The sequence below is a fragment of the Nycticebus coucang genome, chromosome 3 (genome assembly GCF_027406575.1).
Source record: "Nycticebus coucang isolate mNycCou1 chromosome 3, mNycCou1.pri, whole genome shotgun sequence".
NCBI lineage: Eukaryota > Metazoa > Chordata > Mammalia > Primates > Lorisidae > Nycticebus > Nycticebus coucang.
The window spans coordinates 72,417,812-72,435,738 of record NC_069782.1 but is presented as its reverse complement, the minus strand read 5'-3'; the positions used below and the strand labels follow the sequence as shown (position 1 = coordinate 72,435,738).

At 53.6% G+C, this 17,927-nt stretch overlaps 1 protein-coding gene across 7 annotated transcripts in view; it reads right to left on the bottom strand.

Moving 5' to 3' along the window:
- Window positions 1-240: 240 nt before the first annotated feature.
- CRTC1 (CREB regulated transcription coactivator 1) overlaps window positions 241-17,927 on the bottom strand; it is a 75,232-nt gene continuing 57,545 nt past the window's right edge. For 4 of the 7 annotated variants that reach the window (XM_053584688.1, XM_053584691.1, XM_053584687.1 and 1 more), the window contains 6 exons: window positions 13,826-13,950; window positions 10,186-10,497; window positions 7,988-8,092; window positions 3,042-3,128; window positions 2,239-2,419; window positions 241-988 (listed from right to left, as the gene is read on the bottom strand). In XM_053584688.1, coding sequence (XP_053440663.1) covers window positions 777-988; window positions 2,239-2,419; window positions 3,042-3,128; window positions 7,988-8,092; window positions 10,186-10,497; window positions 13,826-13,950 — 1,022 coding nt within the window. In that variant the 3' untranslated portion in view covers window positions 241-776. Of the gene's footprint in view, window positions 989-2,238; window positions 2,420-3,041; window positions 3,129-7,324; window positions 7,442-7,987; window positions 8,093-10,185; window positions 10,498-13,825; window positions 13,951-17,927 lie in introns of those variants that run through there. The other 3 variants (XM_053584690.1, XM_053584692.1, XM_053584693.1) reach the window with 2 other exon arrangements.

Genomic DNA, 17,927 nt, shown 5'->3' with positions numbered 1-17,927 from the left:
CCCCTATCCCGCCCTAGGAATCCCTGCCGTGGTTACCCCTCCAAGCCCTTCTGTCCTGGCTGGGTGCTCCATGGCAAGGGTGGCCACCAATGAACCTGCCTAGGGGTGAGGCAGGGCTGGAGTGACAGAAACGGGGCAAGGAGGCGGCCTGGGGGGGTAGCTGCATCACATGCTCTGTTCACTTTGCATCTGTCAGGGTGGATTCTAGCGCTCTGTATGTGCTCAGAAATGTAAAAGACAGCCGTCAAAATAGTGTTTATTTTACTTTGCGTCCACCCCTTGCTCTAACACCTTCTCCCTTGACAGGGTAGGGCTCACTCTCTGCCTAACACAGGCTGGGGGTGGCAGGTGGGTGGGGGTACCAGGGACCAAGAAAGGCAGTGAGAGCTGGACAACAGTCGGAAAATGCACCGCAAAAAACCACGCGCGCGCCCCTCCCCCAAGCCTGCCCGCCTGCTTCACCCTGCAAAACAGCTCATACCCCACTTTGGGGGGTGAGGGAGCCACTGCAGGGAGGGTCTGTGGTGGTGAGGATCTCACAGCCTCCGATCCCAGCCTGGCCTTGGGCGGGCCGGCGGTTAACCCAGCATGTGGCTTCACGCTGGGCTTCATGGGAGGTGGACAACCGAGGAACGGGCTGGCAGGGGGGCGCTTGGCGGCATTGCAAGCTCAGAATCACAAGCTCGGCCGTTGGCAAGGGACGAAGTGCGGCTGTCCCCAGGCTGGGGAGATGCCATTGGGACCGCTGAGCGGCGGCAGGGTGCCGGCGTGCCCGCTCACAGACGGTCCATCCGGAAGGTGTCCTCGGTGGCCGGGTCAGCCAGGACCATGTCAGGGTCATTGAGCATATGTAGTCCGTCAAGGGTCAGGGGGTCAATCTTGAGTTCGTCCAAGGGGAACTGGTTGTCAGAGTCGAAGCTGACGTCACCAACCCCAGCCAGTGAGCTGGTCAGTTCTTTAGAGAGACTGGGTGGGGACTCTCCTGTCACTGGGTGGGGGGTACAAAAGGCACAGCTTAACCCCCGGTTTCAAAGCCCCAGATACTGCCTCCATTGCCCACATCCGTGGGTCAGACCAGGGATGCTCATTTGGGAGATGCTGTTTCCTGGGGGGACACAGGCAATGTCTAGGAACATTCTGGTTGTCAAAACTGGGGAAGGGCATACTAATAGCACCTGGTGAGTGCAAGTCAATGGACACTGCTCAACACCCTACAGTGCACAGGACAGGCCCCACCACAGACAACAATCTGGCTCCAGCTGTCAGCAGGTGGAGAAAGCCTGGGCTGAGGGCTATGTCACAAACATCAGCATGACCTAAAGATTGTGGGGACCTCTCCTGCCTTGCAAGGTTTTGCCACAAGGTCTGCTCAGCCACTAAAAGAAAGGCTGGGGTGAGTATGGGTTCATGTCCCCTTTGGGGACCCAGCAGCTGCTCAGTTTGGAGAGAACCCTGGTTCCCCCACAAAAACTCTGGTTCAAACCTGGGCTCCCTCCTCTACCCTCAGGGAGATGCTGGACCCAGTGTCCAGATCTGGAAAATGAGTCTGAAATTTTCTGCTTCTGTTAGGGCAATCACAGAGCCTGAATTCTTAGATTTTTCTCATGAGTCAGGGGCTTCCCTGCTGGAGCAACTCACTGACCTACAAGGTGGGGAGGAAGGGCCAGGTCCTGTGCTCAGAGCCAGGCCCCAGGGTTTCGAAACATGGATCCCTCCAGCCTGGAGATGCCAGAAGGGACAGTAGAAGGGTCCCAACCTCAATACCCCAACAGCCCTGCCTCATAGGGGAATTGCCATCAGGACTCTCTAGATGCAGCAGAGATAGTGTACATGTGCCATGTAGTACAGGAGTTGGCCTGTCCCCGAGTGCCTAGGTGCCACGCTCAGACTGCTTGTGGGTACTTGTCACACAGCATGAGAGCCCTTTCATGTTTGCTGGCTGTGCCAGGCATGGGCAACACTGACACACACAGCTAACTCAGATCAGTGCCTGGCTCATGACTCAGGGCTCCCAGCTTTTCAGCCAGAGAAGTGGCCACTGGGTTAGTGGGGAAGTGACCAGCTTTGTTCTAAGCACAAGGCACTAGATGTCTGGATCCAGGTGTTTCCCTGGCCTACCCTTACATCCAAGTGTGAGTTAAGTTTGGGGTGATGTGGGATGTCTGGCCTCCTTGGGCCTCAGCCCCACCACACTCTCCTCTTGCAGGGTGGGAAGCTCCTAACCCAGGTCTTCCTCACCTGTGAGGATGATGTTGGGGATGCCACTGTGGCTGGGAAAGCCGAGCTGCTGCGCATCTGGCAGGCTCCCATGGCTGCCCGTGAGACCCATCATCGCTGCCTGCGAATAGTTGAGTGTCGACCCAGAGCTGTACAGGCTGCTGGAGCTGATGGCATTCTCCATCATGTTGAACTGCTCCAGCTGGGGAGGGAGGCACACAGGGCTGTGAGGACCACTCTGGGCCCCTGGCTGCTGTTGTCTAGCCCACCTGCCTGCCTGCGGATGCCACCCCTGCAGGGTGCCCAGCATCAAGGCTGCTGAGCACAAGCCCCCCATAACCCTGGGGCTTCCTCCCCCCCTTGAGGCTCACCGCATGAATGGATGGATGGATGAGCGAGTGAGTGACCAGTTCCACTCTGTGACCAAGGCCTCCCCTGCCCAGATGACCCCCGACCGGGTCTCCATGCAAAGCCAATGCAACCTCCCAGCAAACCCACGTGCACGGCCCACACCGAGGTGCTGCTGCCTCCACAGCCACGGCCCCAGCCCTGCCCAGTGATCACCACCTGCCCTTTTCTCCCGTCTGTCCTTGACTTCCATCAGCAGTCCAGGTGCAGAAGCCACAGAGGGCAAGGTAACATATTCCTGCCAGGGGTCAAGGCCTCTGTACCCCGCAGAGACATGGCAGTGGTAGGGGCAGAGGAGTCAAGTCAAGGGGCAGGCAGGATACCCTGAACATGTGCAGCCCAGACTTGCGAGGCCAAGGTCCTGGCAAGCATCTGTCCTGGGCACCAGCTGGCCAGTAGCCTAGGCACCCGCTCACCTGGTGGGACAGAGCATTGGCCTGCCTGGTCGCCATCTGCTGCTCATAGTACGCGTCCCCAAACACGCTGCCCAGAGTGGAAGAGTGCTGCAGACAGAAGAGAGGCCTGCTATGGTCATAGCCCTGAGACCAGGCAAGGATTTGGCACCTCCTCGGCCTGGATAGAAGAGAGGCCCCTGGAACTTCCCAGATAACTGCTTGGGATGCAGGAAGCTGATGACATTTTTCTTGGGGTTCTTGGGGTGACCCTCAACCCCAGATGACTTTTATCCACCATCTGCTCTGGGGGGGGGCCTCTATACTCTGACATTCCCCCAAATTGTCATCCCCATCTCCACCATATGGAAGGTGGAGGACTCCAGGGATGAGGAAACCCTGCCCAATAGGCCTCAGAGTAGAACTTATTACCAGGGCCAAGGCAGGAGGTACCCAGATGTTATGATCAGGACAGAACATGTGCACAGTGACCCCTGGCAGGTCCCCAGGAAGACATGGTACAGGGTGCAGGCCACACATATAGACAGGATGGGCACATGGAGCCGGCTGCCAGAAGAGCAAGCAAAAGACAGGCCCAGGGCCCCCCACCCAGAGTTGCCTGCCCATGAGACCCTGGGGCCCTACTGCTGCAACCCAAGACCAGCCAGGGCTCTTGGAGAGAGGGGGACAGAGGCTGTCCCTGGCACTATGGCCATCCACATGGTTACCACTTAAGGTATGTGCCCAGCATGTGTCTAAGTAAACAGCTCCATAGACCAAAGGCTCTGGGCCCCATCGGGTGGAATTCCCCATCTAAGTTTTATTCTAGAAAGACTTCCATGTGTTTGAACAATCCAAAGCTTGAGTCTTGAGCCTCAGTCCGAGAGAGGGGCTGGCCACAAACCCACTGGCCATTGCTCCAGGTGTTCAGGTGGCAAAGAGCAGAAGGAGCTATGTCCATTCCAGTGGTCCCTCAGGGGAGGTACTGCTTGGGCAGTCAGACATCCCAAATACCAGAGGAGAGTTTAAACAGTTGCACACCAAATGGGGGGGGGGGGGATGTCAGAAACTGACCCCATTTTGGTTAAGCTAGACAACCAAACACATGAAAACAAACCATTGGTGGGGTCAGCTCCCAACGTCCCATTGGTATGACACTTTAAAGAGCAACACAAGGCACTCGGCTCCTGTAGCACAATGGTTACGGTGCCAGGCTGGCGGGTTCAAACCCAGCCCCAGCCAGCTAAACAACAATGACAACTGCAACAAAAAACTAGCCAGGTATTGTGGTGGGCGCCTGTAGTCCTAGCTATTTGGGAGGTTGAGGCAAGAGAATCGCTTAAGCCCAAGAATTTGAGGTTGCTGTGAGCTGCGACGCCATAGCACTTTACCAAGGGCGACAGAGTGAGACGGTGTCTCAAAAAAAAAAAGGAGTGACACAAGGAAGGACAAGTGCAAAAATTCTGCCTTGGGCCAGAAATGGGGGCTCACACCTATAATCCTAGCACTCTGGGAGGCTGAGGTGGGTGGACTGCCTAAGCTCAGGAGTTTGAGACCAACCTGAGCAAGAGTGACCTCTACTAAAAATTAGACCAAAAAAAAAAAAAAATTAGCATTGTGGCAGGCACCTATAGTCCTAGCTACTTGGGAGGCTGCGGCAGAGGGATCAGGATTTTGAGCCCAGGAGTTTGAGGTTGCTATGAGCTATGATGCCCAGGCACTCTACACAGGGTGACACAGTGAGACTCTGTCTCAAAAAAAAAAAAAAATTCTACCTTGGCTCTAAAAAGCCAACAGCCTCAGGTTTTAGACACAGAGATAATGCAGGCTTGTGGCTTGTTTACCCAAGAGGAAGGGAGATCATGGGTAATTTTACATCAGCTGTCACAGACCTTGTCTGAGACTGGGGGCAGGTCTGTTTCAGGGCTCAGGGCAATGGGTGGGACTGGGGCTTCCAAGAATTGCCTGATCCTGTTCCCCTGGACTCAGCCTTAGACTCAAGCCTGGTACAAGCACTAGAACTGAAGTTTCTCTTATAAGGCTACCAAGAAGGTTTGAAGGGGCCGGACACGGTGGCTCACACCTGTAATCCTAGCACTCCGGGTGGCCGAGGCAGGTGGATAGTTTGAGCTCAAGAGTTCGAGACCAGCCTGAGCAAAAGCAAGACCCTGTCTCTACTAAAAATAGAAAAACTGAGGCAGGGCGGTGCCTATGGCTCAGTGGGTAGGGCGCCGGCCCCATATGCCGAGGGTGGTGGGTTCAAGCCCAGCCCCAGCCAAACTGCAACAACAACAAAAAAAAATAGCCGGGCGTTGTGGCGGGCGCCTGTAGTCCCAGCTACTCGGGAGGCTGAGGCAAGAGAATTGCGTAAGCCCAAGAGTTGGAGGTTGCTGTGAGCCGTGGGACGCCACAGCACTCTACCCGAGGGGGGTACAGTGAGACTCTGTCTCTACAAAAAAAAAAAAAGAAAAACTGAGGCAAGAGAACTGCTTGAGCCCAAGAGTTGGAGATTAATGTGAGCTATGATGCCACAGCACTCTACCCAGGGCGACAGTTTGAGACTCTCCCTCGGAAAAAAAAAAAAAAAAAAAGGAGGTTTGAAGGAAAAGTCAGCTTGGAACGAAGGAGGCAGCCACACACAGAACCAAATCATAGGTGACTCAGGCCCAGGGCCTAGCTGGGGTGGACACAGTGCTCTTGGGAGCTGAGAGCAGCAGGCACAGGCAGGGTGGAGGTGCAGTGAAGTGTTTGGTGATCTGGACTTGTGGTGAGCAAGCCTTACCCTGATGTCGGGGCTGCCCTACCCTGATGAGCTACCTGCTTATCACATCAGCACCTAACAGGCAACAGACACACAAACGCAGGCTTGACAAGACAGCCACCTGCTTTCTGCCTGGCAGACTAACCCACTTTGATTTTGAGGCAAAAAATTAATTGACCAATCAGGCAACTCTCTCCTTAGAGAAATCTGTTCAACCCCTAATTCCTGTCCTGTTCTGCCTCAAACGCAAGAGAGATATTACTTAGGAATCAGCCATATGCGGCGGTGCCTGTGGCTCAGTGAGTAGGGCACCGGCCTCATATGCTGAGGGTGGTGGGTTCAAACCCAGCCCCAGCCAAACTGCAACAACAACAAAAAAAATAGCTGGGCATTGTGGCAGACGCCTGTAGTCCCAGCTGCTCAGGAGGCTGAGGCAAGAGAATCGCGTAAGCCCAAGAGTTAGAGGTTGCTGTGAGCTGTGTGACGCCACGGCACTCTACCCAAGGGTGGTACAGTGAGACTCTGTCTCTACAAAAAAAAAAAAGGAATCGGCCCTATGCCATGCTGCCCACTGGGACAGGCCCCACCTTCCACTTCTCCTGCCTGGATCAGGGTTCCTCCCCCAATGGTGCTACAAGATGAGACTGGACACAGCCACCAGAGTCTGAGAACACAGAGCTGGTGTACATGGACCAAGCATGTGCAGAAACCAGGGTGCCCTGAGTTTACCATTTGCCTACAGGACCAGGGGCTGCAGGTGATAGTCCCAGGGGACCCTGGGCTGATGGGGCAGATGTCCCTACACACAACTGAGAGCCACAGATGTGGGGAAGAGAGGGACCTCACCGTCCTTCACTATGGGACCTCATGGCATGTGCTCTGAGATAAGGGAGTCTGACCTTACTCCTGAAGGAACAGGTCTTGTTACTGCTCTATCTGGGAAGGAGGATTCTATCATGCCCTCTACCAGGTACAGAGGATGGCTGAAGGGCCCTAGGCACACCAGTGGCTTTGAGGGCTTTCTCAGCTTGGTGACATTCTGGAGATAAGATGGCCTCAAGGTAGTGGGGGCCTGGGGAGAATCTCCTGCCAGGATGAGAAGTCAGAGGTTCCAGATAGAATGCAGGATCTCCTGAGGCTAAGGCCATGCCTTGACACCAGAGCAAAATACAAGCAGAGTTAACTGAGTAGCTAGTCAGACTGGACACTTCTGCAGGTCGGGCATGGACTTGAGAAGGGGTGGAGGCCCGTAGCACAGTGCTTACAGCGCCAACCACATACACCCAGGCTGGCGGGTTCAAACCCGATCTGAGCCAGCTAAACAACGACAACTGCAACAAAAAAATACCCAGGCATTGTGGCAGGAGCCTACAGTTTCAGCTACTTGGGAGGCTGAGGCAAGACAATTGCTTAAGCCTAAGAGTTGGAGGTTGCTGTGAGCTGTGACGCCCTGGCACTCTACCGAGGGTGACGTAGTAAGACTCTGTCTCAAAAAAAAAAAAAAAACAAAAGTCTGACAAATGAGGTCACACCCTGCCCAGTCACCTGGGGCCAGCCTCATTCTCTGCATCCATGAATGGGGACAAGAGCTCCTGAGATGCTGCAGAGCTGCTTGGAGAAGCTTTGTGGGCTAGGGGTTCTGGTGGCCGAGGGACACGCCTACCTATAGGGTGAAGGGGAAAGGTGGGGGCTGAGGAGTGGGAGCCTCCCCCTCCAACTCCAGGACCCTTGAAGCTCAAGGCTGCAGGGAGCGGGTATTGGGCCCTTGTTCTGGGCTGCACCCTGCACAATTCAGATACCCAAAGGGTGTGGAAAGGTGTCACCCCTGAATGGCACAGTGCGGACACCAGGTGTGGCCACCACAGGACTCCAGCCAGCACCATTGTCACTAAATAGAATGCAGCCCACCACCCCCAGCTGCTGCTTAGCAGAGACCACAAAGGCACAACAGAAACCTGACAGGTAGAGAAATGTGTGGCAGCTGGAGGCAGCACCTCCTCCCCCACCTGCACCCAGGACAGCTGCCCCTGGCCCAGTCCCCTCCCCATGCAGCCTGGTGGGTGCACAGCTCTGGTCTGACAGAGTGTATGAGACAGGATGGGCGAGGTGTGAGGTACAGACAGCAGGCACGTGGGCAGGGGGGCACATGGGGCATGAACCAAGACTGGAGTGTGGAGCCAGAGGTCAACAGTGAGACGATGTCCCTTACTTGCGGGGAGCTCCCCGGGGAGAAACCTTGATTGGAGACAGGCGAGGTGGGAGACTGGTTGGCTGGGGAGCCAGCGCTAGTGCGGTACTGCTGCAGAGCCGGCGCCTGCGATGACAGACAGGTCAGGACTCCGGCAGGCCCGGCTGCCCTAAGTACCCTAGGGCTTCAGTCCTGGAATCTTGAGCCCTCCCAGCAGGTCCCCCCAACCCTTCCACCTCAGATGTCTTGGTGACAGGTGCCAACCTATAGGTAAGCAGAGAACCCTGGGTACCTGCAGGAAAGGTAGGTCTCTGAGTCTGTCAGCTTGAGATCTCCAGGACCTTCCTCCAAACCCAGCTGCCCCCGGAAGTAGTAGTATGGGAGAGGAGGCTACAAGGACCCAGAATCCAGATTCACAGAGCTGCCCTCCTGTTCAAGTCTACCGGAGGGTGACCAAAGGGTCAGCCTTGACTTAGCAGGCTTCAGAGCCAGGCAGCAATGTGTGCTCACACACAGCCCACTGCATGAACTGACATCCACACATATACACATATCTACATGTGTATGTACACACCAAATATATAAGCACCCAACCATACATACAAACTCATACACATGTACACCCACCCACCCCCCAGTAGGTGCAGCCTTCTGCCCGACTCTTCCTGTGGTGTCCTGGGCAGGTCCAGGCCACCTCTCAGTGTGGTGGGACTGAGGGTGAAAGCCATCTGCTGTCCTGCACTTGCTGTAGGCTCTCAGCATGGGACTGCCACTATCCCTGGTATCCATGAACAAGCCTGCCTGAGTTAAACTCTCTGAGAGACCTCCAAGGGGCGGCTGCCTCCTCGACCTGCTCAAGCAACAGAGAGCCTAGGCTTCTCCCTGTGGTGACCCAGACCCCTCAGAGGTTGGGCTGGGCCAGGCCAGGACGTGGAGCCAAACCATATACTGGCCCTGGCCCAGCCATGCCATGTGCCTACAGACAAGCTGCCTAACCTCTCTGAGCCTGACTGGCCCTGGACCCCATAATTGCTCTGTCTCCCCCATTTCCTCAGTGGCCCTGAGTAGTATGGGGTGGAGGGTTCAGTCCAGGCAGGGGAGAGGCCTGGTGGAAGAGTAGGCTCGGTCAGCAGGGTATGGCCACTTGGGGATGACTGCTTTGGGCCTTCCCAGAGTTGAGAAGGACAAAATGACCAGAGGGAAAACTGTCCTAGCTTGGTAAGTCTGTGCAGAACCCTGAGGGGTGGAACACCATCGTTCTTTGGCCTGGGTGGTGCTGGGTGTGGCTACCCTGATCAACAGCCCTGGGAGTGACTGTCCCTGCACCAGGCCCAGATATCTTGTGCTTCCCATGACTACCTGGCTCTCCAAAGTGAGGTCCCATCTTTGGAACCTCCCCATTGCTTTCTTGTCTAGGGGAGCCCTGGGTGGGCACCCTCGAGGGGTCAGAGCAGCTTGAGGATGTGGGTCTCTACTTGTAGGGTCACATCTGACCCACCCAGCTCAGGGGGACTGTTCTTTGCAGAGAACAGGATGTTCTGATGACATTTAGCCTGGGGCTGGCAGCCAGGGGGTGAGTGGGGAGAACTTGCTGTGCTCCTCGATGTGGCCCAGTGTAGCTGTGACCTGCACATCTATCCCACTATAGCAGTTAGGACAAAAGTCTGAATGATTAGGAAGGTTTGTGGGTATAGGGGTCCCATAGCCTGAGCTGCAACCAACTGGCCTTGCCTGGGCCTGGATGTCAAGCTACAAGAGCCTAAGATCTCATGGGGGCTAGCTTTGTCCCTCTTTGCCCTATGAGTTCAAGTAAGTCTCCCTGACTTTTGGAAGTCTGCTCCCTAGGCCCTCACATATCTGTGTTCTTCCAGCTTCCCAGAAAGCCCAACTTCAGGCAGGAGGGGACGCCGTGGTCAAGAGCTAGTGCTTAGTAGCCAAACATTGTGTGGCCCACCTTGGATGGAGTCTGGGGCCAGTCAACCTGCTATTGTCTCAGTTTCCACATCTGTACAAGGAGTGAAAATCTCAGCTGAAGGATTCCAAGTGGTAACCCCTGTGAGGTGACCACCTTTGGCAGTGTCTGCTTTGGTCTTAATCCTGCCCCATCAGCTTCAACACAGCTGTCAATGTAGTGGGTGCCCCAATAATCCTCTTGCAGCCTCAGCTGCTCCTCCCTAAGCCCCCCAGCTAGACCCATGGGGACCCTGCCCTGGGCTTACCGAGGTGATGTCGATCCCCATTGACGGTTGGCCTGGGTTCTCTGAGGGGGACTGGGGAAGAGAGGATGGTACTGTGACTGCAAGTGGGGGTGGCTGTGGCCCCCGTGTCAGGCTGGCGCTTGGTAGCAAGGGGCCGCCTGGGGGGAGGCGAACAGGCGCCTGTGAGGGTGGCGGGGGTGGTGGCTGCTGGGATGCAGGCGGAGGCGGTGGCGGTGGGGGCTGTGGCTGTGGCGGTGGCTGCTGGGAGCCTGCCTGGGTGAAGAAGGTGTAGGGCAGCTGTTGCTCCAGAGACAGGGCGTCCATGGCCACAGCCTGGGGAAAAAGGAGGGTGTCAGGTAGTAGTTGAGGCCAGGCCGCAAGCACCTGGTCCCTCAGAGTCTTGTATGGCCTGCTGAGCTCAAGAACAGAGTGGTGGATGGATCCCATGAAGTTTGGCCCCTTGGCTGGGTGTACTCCATGATGAGAAGGTGGAGGCCTAGAGGACAGGCCCAGGGAGGTCAGGCTGGGGCTAGTCAGGGCCGGGGCATCTGATCCAGTTGTCCTGATGAGCCTAGTCATTCTTATACACACCCCACAGTACATACTGCGAGGTTCAGGCAGTTTCAGCTGCTGCAGGCCAGGTACAAGAACAGCCACACTCAGGTAGCTCAGTGGGTAGCCAACTCCGCACTCTTCTGAGTCCTGCTGGGGGAGGAATCCCTTGCTCCAAAGCCTTGCCTACTCTGGGAAGCTGGAGAGAACAGAGCTATTGGAAATACCAGTGTGGTTGTTTAGCACGGTCTGACTCAGGACTGTCTCGGAGTTGGCAAGCGAAAAGTAAAAAGGGAAGCATGTGATGTTCAGCGAGTCTATGTGGCAACACACAGCCAGTGGGCCACAAAGCTGACAGTCCCTGGGGCATGTGGGGGTCTCTGCACTCAGAAGCTATGGGACAGCAATATTTAGCGGGATGCTTGACCTCTAATAAGCAGTGGGTGGTTCACGAGTAAAAAGGAGTTTCCAGATATGACGGCATGGGCAAGAGTCACAAACTGACACACGCTAGTGCACAATAAAGCTGAGAACATGGTCGCCAGAAGTCAGCGTCCACAAATGTCTGGATCATGATCTGAACAAAACAACCTCACAGGCTGGGTGTAGTGGTTCATACCTGAAATGCTAGCACTTTGGAGGCCTGAGGTGGGTAGATTGCTTGAGCTCAGGAGCTTAAGACTAGACTGAGCAAGAATAAGACCCTATCTCTACTAAAAACAGAAAAACTAGCCACGCATTGTAGCAGGTACCTGTAGTCCCATCTACACAGGAGGCTGAGGCAAGAGGATGGCTTAAGCCCAAGAGTTTGAGGTTGCTGTGAGCTACAATGCCATGGCACTCTACCCAGGGTGACAGACTAAGTCTCTGTCTCAAAAAACAAAACAAAACAAAAAAACCCCAACCTTATAAGCAAAGACATGGGGTAAGGAGTTGGGGGAAAAACAGGTGCAGGCTAGGCATTGGAAGGTATGAATGAATTTCGCTGTTGGTAGACAATGCCATTGTGGTTATGTTAAGAACAACTACAGGGCTTGGCGCCTGTAGCTCAGTGGCTAGGGCGCCAGCCACAAACACTGGAGTTGGCAGGATGGAACCCAGCCCGTGCCTGCCAAACAACAATGACAATTACAACAAAAAAATAGCTGGGCATTGTGGTGGGCACCTGTAGTCCCAGCTACTTGGGAGGCTGAGGCAAGAGAATCGCTTGAGCCCAAGAGCTTGAGGTTGTTGTGAGCTGTGACACCACAGCACTCTACTGAGGGCGATATAGAGAAACTGTCTCAAAAAAAAAAAAAAAAAGAAAGAAAGAAAGAAAGAGAAAGAGGAAAAGAGAATCTGAATAGCGTAATGACAGGAAAGATTTGAATTAGAATCTTCAACGAGCAATTAGAAACCTCACAATGAAGCTAAGACAAGACCCAGATAGCTGTACTGGTGAATTTTAGAAAACTTTTTTTTCTGTAGAGACAGAGTCTCACTTTACGGCCCTCGGTAGAGTGCCGTGGCCTCACACAGCTCACAGCAACCTCCAACTCCTGGGCTTAAGGCGATTCTCTTGCCTCAGCCTCCCGAGTAGCTGGGACTACAGGCGCCCGCCACAACACCCGGCTATTTTTTGGTTGCAGTTTGGCCGGGACGGGGTTTGAACCCGCCACCCTCGGAATATGGGACTGGCGCCCTACCGACTGAGCCATAGGCGCCGCCCAACCTTTTTTTTTTTTTTTTTTAATTTGAGAGATGGTGGGGGGTCTCACTATGTTACCCACATTGGGCTCGGACTCCTGAACTCAAGCTATGTTCCTGCCTCAGCCTCCAGAGTAGCTGGGACTATAGGTACACAAATTTTACCATTTAAAGAGGAATTAAAATGCTTCTCAAATACTTTGCAAAAATAGAAGGGGGGGGGGATATTTCCCGATTCATTGTATGATGATGGATTGACTAAGTAAAAAAGAAGACTCAAATGACTAAAATCAGTAAATGCAAGTGGATATGTTTTTACCAACTTTGCATAAATAAAAATGATTATAGGCAAGACATGGTGGCTCACACCTCTAACCCCAGCACTTTGGGAAGCTGAGACAGGAGGATCACCTAAGACCAGAAGATTGAGACTAGCCAGAGAAACGATGCAAGACCCTTTCTCTATAAAACATACAAAAATTACGGGGGGAAAAAAAAAATTACGGGGAAAGGAAGAGCAGAGAGAGAGGAGGGAGGAGGGTGGGGCCTTGGTGCGTGCCACACCTTTTGAGGGAAGACACGATTGCAAGAGGGACTTTGCCTAACAAATGCAATCAGTGTAACCTGGTCTATTATACCCTCAATGACTCCCAAACAATTAAAAAAAGCATGAAGCTAATGTATAGAAATAAAATACAATACCTAAATAAATAAATAAAAAATTAGCCAGGCATGCTGGAACATGGTTGCAGTCCCAGCTACTTGGGAGAATCAATTTAGCTCAGGAATTGGAGGTTACAATAAGCTATGATTAGGTCACTACACTCCAGCCCGGGCAACAGAGAGTAAGACTCATTTCTTTAAAAAAAAAAAAAAAAAAGATTATAAAAAATATGACAAACTGGGTAGTTGCCTGTGGCTCAGCAGAGTAGGGCGCCGGCCCCATATGCTGGAGGTGGCAGGTTCAAACCCAGCCCCGGCCAAAAACTGCAAAAAAAAAAAAAAGACAACTGTATACCAGCAAGCTGGATAATTGAGATGAAACTGGCAAGTTCCTAGACACACAGAATCAATCAACAAAAAGTTGATGAAACAAATACAGCAAATTGAATAAATAAAAGCTAAACTCTTCTAAACATTTTATTATGGAAAATTTTAACTAGACCCTAAAGAAGAGAAAGAGGCATAATGAAGAATGCCAAGTCACACCAGAACAGGATAAAGGCCACCAGGTCTACAAGTGATTGGTACAGGTACTCGTAGGTTATTGATTTTTCCATGTTTAAAATTTGGTAACAAAAATTGAAAGTGTTGGAGCAGTCTCAAGATTCTGTGGCCTCCTCAAAGGAACAGGAAAGCCCTGAGAGAGGTGAAGCCAGGCTCCCACCTTCCCCACCCACCTGCCTCCACCTTGCCCTCGCACCTGAGTGATGGGTGACAGCGGGGACAGGGTGGGTGATGCCTGCTGCCGCCTTGTCTCTGTGCTCAGGGATAGGGGGCTGATGGCAGCTGGGCAGTGCTGCGGAGAAGAGCCAGGTGTGCTCATCCCTGGAAAGGAAGCAGAAAAGGAGGAAGGAGGGGGATGGACATGAGATTGGATCAACAAGGAAGGGGCACTCACACACCCACAGTCACACTGTATGGGAACAGATAATTGCTCAGACAAAAGCCAGGGAGCATAACCCAAATGCCAAATCTGGAATGCCCTTTCCTGGAGCCCAATCCTTGACCCTGGGGTCCCACAGCCCACCGTGGTCTCTGTTTTGCTATTCCCGCTAGCCCTACCAACTCTCCAGCAGGTGTGTCCCCCAAACCCAGCCAATCAGCACCACCTCCATTTCTGGAGCATATGATTGGTCCCCACATGGGCATGAGACCAGGCTGGTCCATTAAGAGTCTGCCCAGGGACTTTGGATGGAATTCCAGGAAGGACTGTCTGAAGCTGTGTGGGAGGCATCCTATGACCACAAGGGAAAGAGCTGGCAGAAGAGCTAAGCATGAGAGGCAGCACTTGAGCCCATATCCAGCCACACCAGCACCGTCTGCTTTCAGAAAATAATCCCCTTTTTTACTTAAACTGGTACAAGCTACAGTTAGCTTTAAGCAAGTAGGTCTTGCCCAACATTGTCGTTTCCTCTCTAGCCTCACAGCTTTCCCTACCCTCCTTTGATGAACACACGTCCACTCCTGTAATTGCCCTGCTTGGCCCCCAGACTTGCCAGCCAACCCATGTCTTCCTCCCCCAACCCTATGTATTCCCCATGCTGAAGTGCTGCCCCCTGCAGGGCGTCAGAACAAAAAATCCATTCCTTAATGTTCTTTCCCCTTCCTATCCCACAGTCTACTGCCGTACTCATTCCTGCTAGAGCAGGAATCCTTAGATTCCACTGTAGTGAAGGAACTGGGTGAGGTCAAGTTCAGCAGTTGAAGCCTGCTGACTTATCCTAGGGCACCATGCCAGGGAAACAATAGGGCCCCAGATGGTAGAGAGCGCCTTGGTAGCCTGGCCTGACCCTAATCCACCCCTGAGACCGAGTTTCCTAGTTGGCAAGATGGAGATGATAACATCTACTCTCCTGGGTTCAACGTGAGGCCCCAGTGAGGTCATGAGAGGCTTTGAAGAGAGTTTGGGTTGAAGTCAAGGCCAGATGAAGCCACCTGACTCACTGCAGGAGATCTGGGCCTATCCTGCCGAGGGCATCAAATTAACCGTGTTCTGGCAGATGGGACGGCGGGTGCATGGCCTGTGGGAATGTACCCAGCAAGAAGATGAGCTGTCTCGTCTGTGCCAAGGGCAGTTGTTCACCAAGGTATGCCTGGTCACACAAGCACTTCCCTTCAGACGCCCTGTTTAGCTGAGCTCTGTTCAGGGACCTAGCACTGACGAATGCTTCTAGAGTAGAGCCCCAAGTGCTGGTGTCTGTGCAGACCCTAGGCATCAGAATCAGTGATATCAACAGAGGCAACAATAGACACCTGGCAGGAGTCTGGGAGACACCCACTCAGAGCACACTTGGGACTCAGGACCCTAGGCTGCTCCTTTCTTCTCTTGAATGTCACTGCTTGTGTGTGGGCCAAGGGATACCCAGGTCCGAAGCAGCTGTTGGAACTTGTTAAGTGGCAGAGGCAAATGCCAGGCAGGTGTGGATATGGGGTCTACAGCAAATTGGAATGCTCTAGCCCATATCTTGATACAGGACGTTGAACCACTGCCACTGGGCCTTCTGATTCTTCAAGAGTAGCCAGAAATCTGGATTTCACTCTCTTGATTTTTAAATGTTGACTCACAGTACAGTCATGCATCACTTAATGAAGGGGATATGTGATGAGAAAGCATTACACAAGCTGTCCTTGTGCAAATATGACAGTGTGCACTTAAACAAACCTGGAAGGCAGAGCTCACTACACATACCTAGGCTATATGAAATGGGCTAAAAGCCTGAATAGCATGTGACTGCACTAAATACTATAGACAACTGTAACACAGATACTTATCTGTGTAAACAAAAGGTACAACAAAAATATGCTATTATGATTTGATGGGAACACTGTTGTCTAAGGGTCCATTGTTCACTGAAACATTATCGTGTGGCACATGACTCTATCACAGATGCACAACTATGGGCCACATGAAATACACCCATGGGCTCGATTTGGTTTGTAGGCTGCCAGTCTCTGCCCTAAATATAAGGGAGTTTTTAATCCTCTGGTGGGCCACAAAGTAAGCTCTCAGCCACCCCTAGAGCAGCCAGTTGGCCCAGGAGGGTGGATGAATGCTCTGCTGTTGAATTCCTTTTGGCAACCTAGAATACCTTTGGGAATGGATGCAGAGCTAACTTGATAAGGCTGGGGCAGGTAGAGAGGGCTGCCAGGGAAGGGAGGGCCTGGTGGACCAGGTGGCAGGGGCCTGCCTGGCTTCAGAACTATACTAGAAAGGAGGACCCACGGCCTGCCCTCCTCCCATGCTCTGGTACACAGCCAGGGACGTGGCTTTGGCAAACGTGGAAGGAGCAGAGAGGGGCGCTCTTACCCGGACTATGGTGAATGCCTCTGTCTTCCTCCCCGAGGGGCTCACATTCTGACTAGCAGGCAGACTGGGGTGGGGAGGGAGGTGCAGCCTCCACGTGTGCCAGGGGCCAGCGGCTCTGCTTGATTTAAAAGGCGCCTGGAAAGCAAAGCCCCTGCCAGGCGAGCTGTTGGAGCGGCAGGTTCACAAACAACCAACACATGTCAGACATTACCGGGCCCTGCTGGGGCCACCACTGGCTAGTTTTCACATGTGTTGTGTGTTTTCCTGTGCTTGTTTAGACTGGGTGCAGGCTGGAGGTGCTCAGCTCCTGGGCGGGCGCTGGGTGGCTGCCAAGGACCCTCAGGCAGGGAGAAGAGGTCTGAAGGCCAAGGGGAGACATCAGGGGGAAAATGGGGCTGGGAGATGGCAGCTTCCCCGGAGGCAAGGGGGTACCTGCAGTCTCAGAGCTGACCTCAGGCTTTCTCCTTTTGCATAGGTTTGTGTGGATGCCACCTGCCTTGCTCTTGAGGCAGGGTTGGAGGGAAGGGCAGGCAAAGCATCAATCAGGCTCCTCTGAATCTACTCATGTTTTCTGGGCCTTCCCTGTCTTCCCTACCTAGGCAGCTGAGCCCCAAGGATACAGGCCTAGGGTGTAGGAGACAGAACACAGCCTTAATGCGCTCAGACCAGGACTGGCTCCCCTCCTCAATGCTCTGATCTCCAACCCTGCTCTAAAAACACAGGAACATCAGCACCACCTTCTACGCCCCTTACCTGGCCCCAGCTCCAAAGGCCCCAGAGCTAAAGCCACTCTGGACACCTCACTCCTCTTCATTCCCTGCATTTGCTCAGCCAGCCAGTTCCATCCTAAAGTACCCCTATAAAGCACCACGCTGGGGTCCTGTCCCACTCTAGACACAGCCCTTCTCCCCAGGGAGGCCAGAGGAAAGGTGCCAAATAAGAATTTCTTGTACATGATTGTGGTCTCATAGAAAACCTTGCCCAACCCAGGGTAGAAACAGGGTGGGCTGGGGGCTGGGGCGGGCACTGCTCTGTGGCTGTGGGACAAGATGGAGCACACATCAAGATGGCCTGTGTTGCCCCTACCCCCTACCCCTTTTGGCCATGTTACCACCTAGGGCTGGCTGGGGCCGCCCCATCTCTCCTCCTGGGAATTCAGATGCCTGCTGACCCCATATGCAGTCCCACATATCCCACAGCAAACAAGAGGGAGGGCAGAGTGCAGAAAAGCTATGCAGCATGAGGGACCAGGAGTTTGGATGGCCTCCCTGAAGGAATGTGGGGCAGGTGAGGGAGGAGGCCCTGCCTATGGAAGAGAACTGTAGAGTCCGGGCAGCATATACAAAGGTGCTGAGGGGGGGGGCAGGGCCTGAACACAAGCTCAGAGGACAGAGGGTGAACCTTGGTGGATCTCACAGGCCTGGGGGTTGTGGGCTTTCACTGAAAAAGCTCTGGGAGTGGGGGGGCCAAAGTCATGAGTACAGAAAGGCCATAA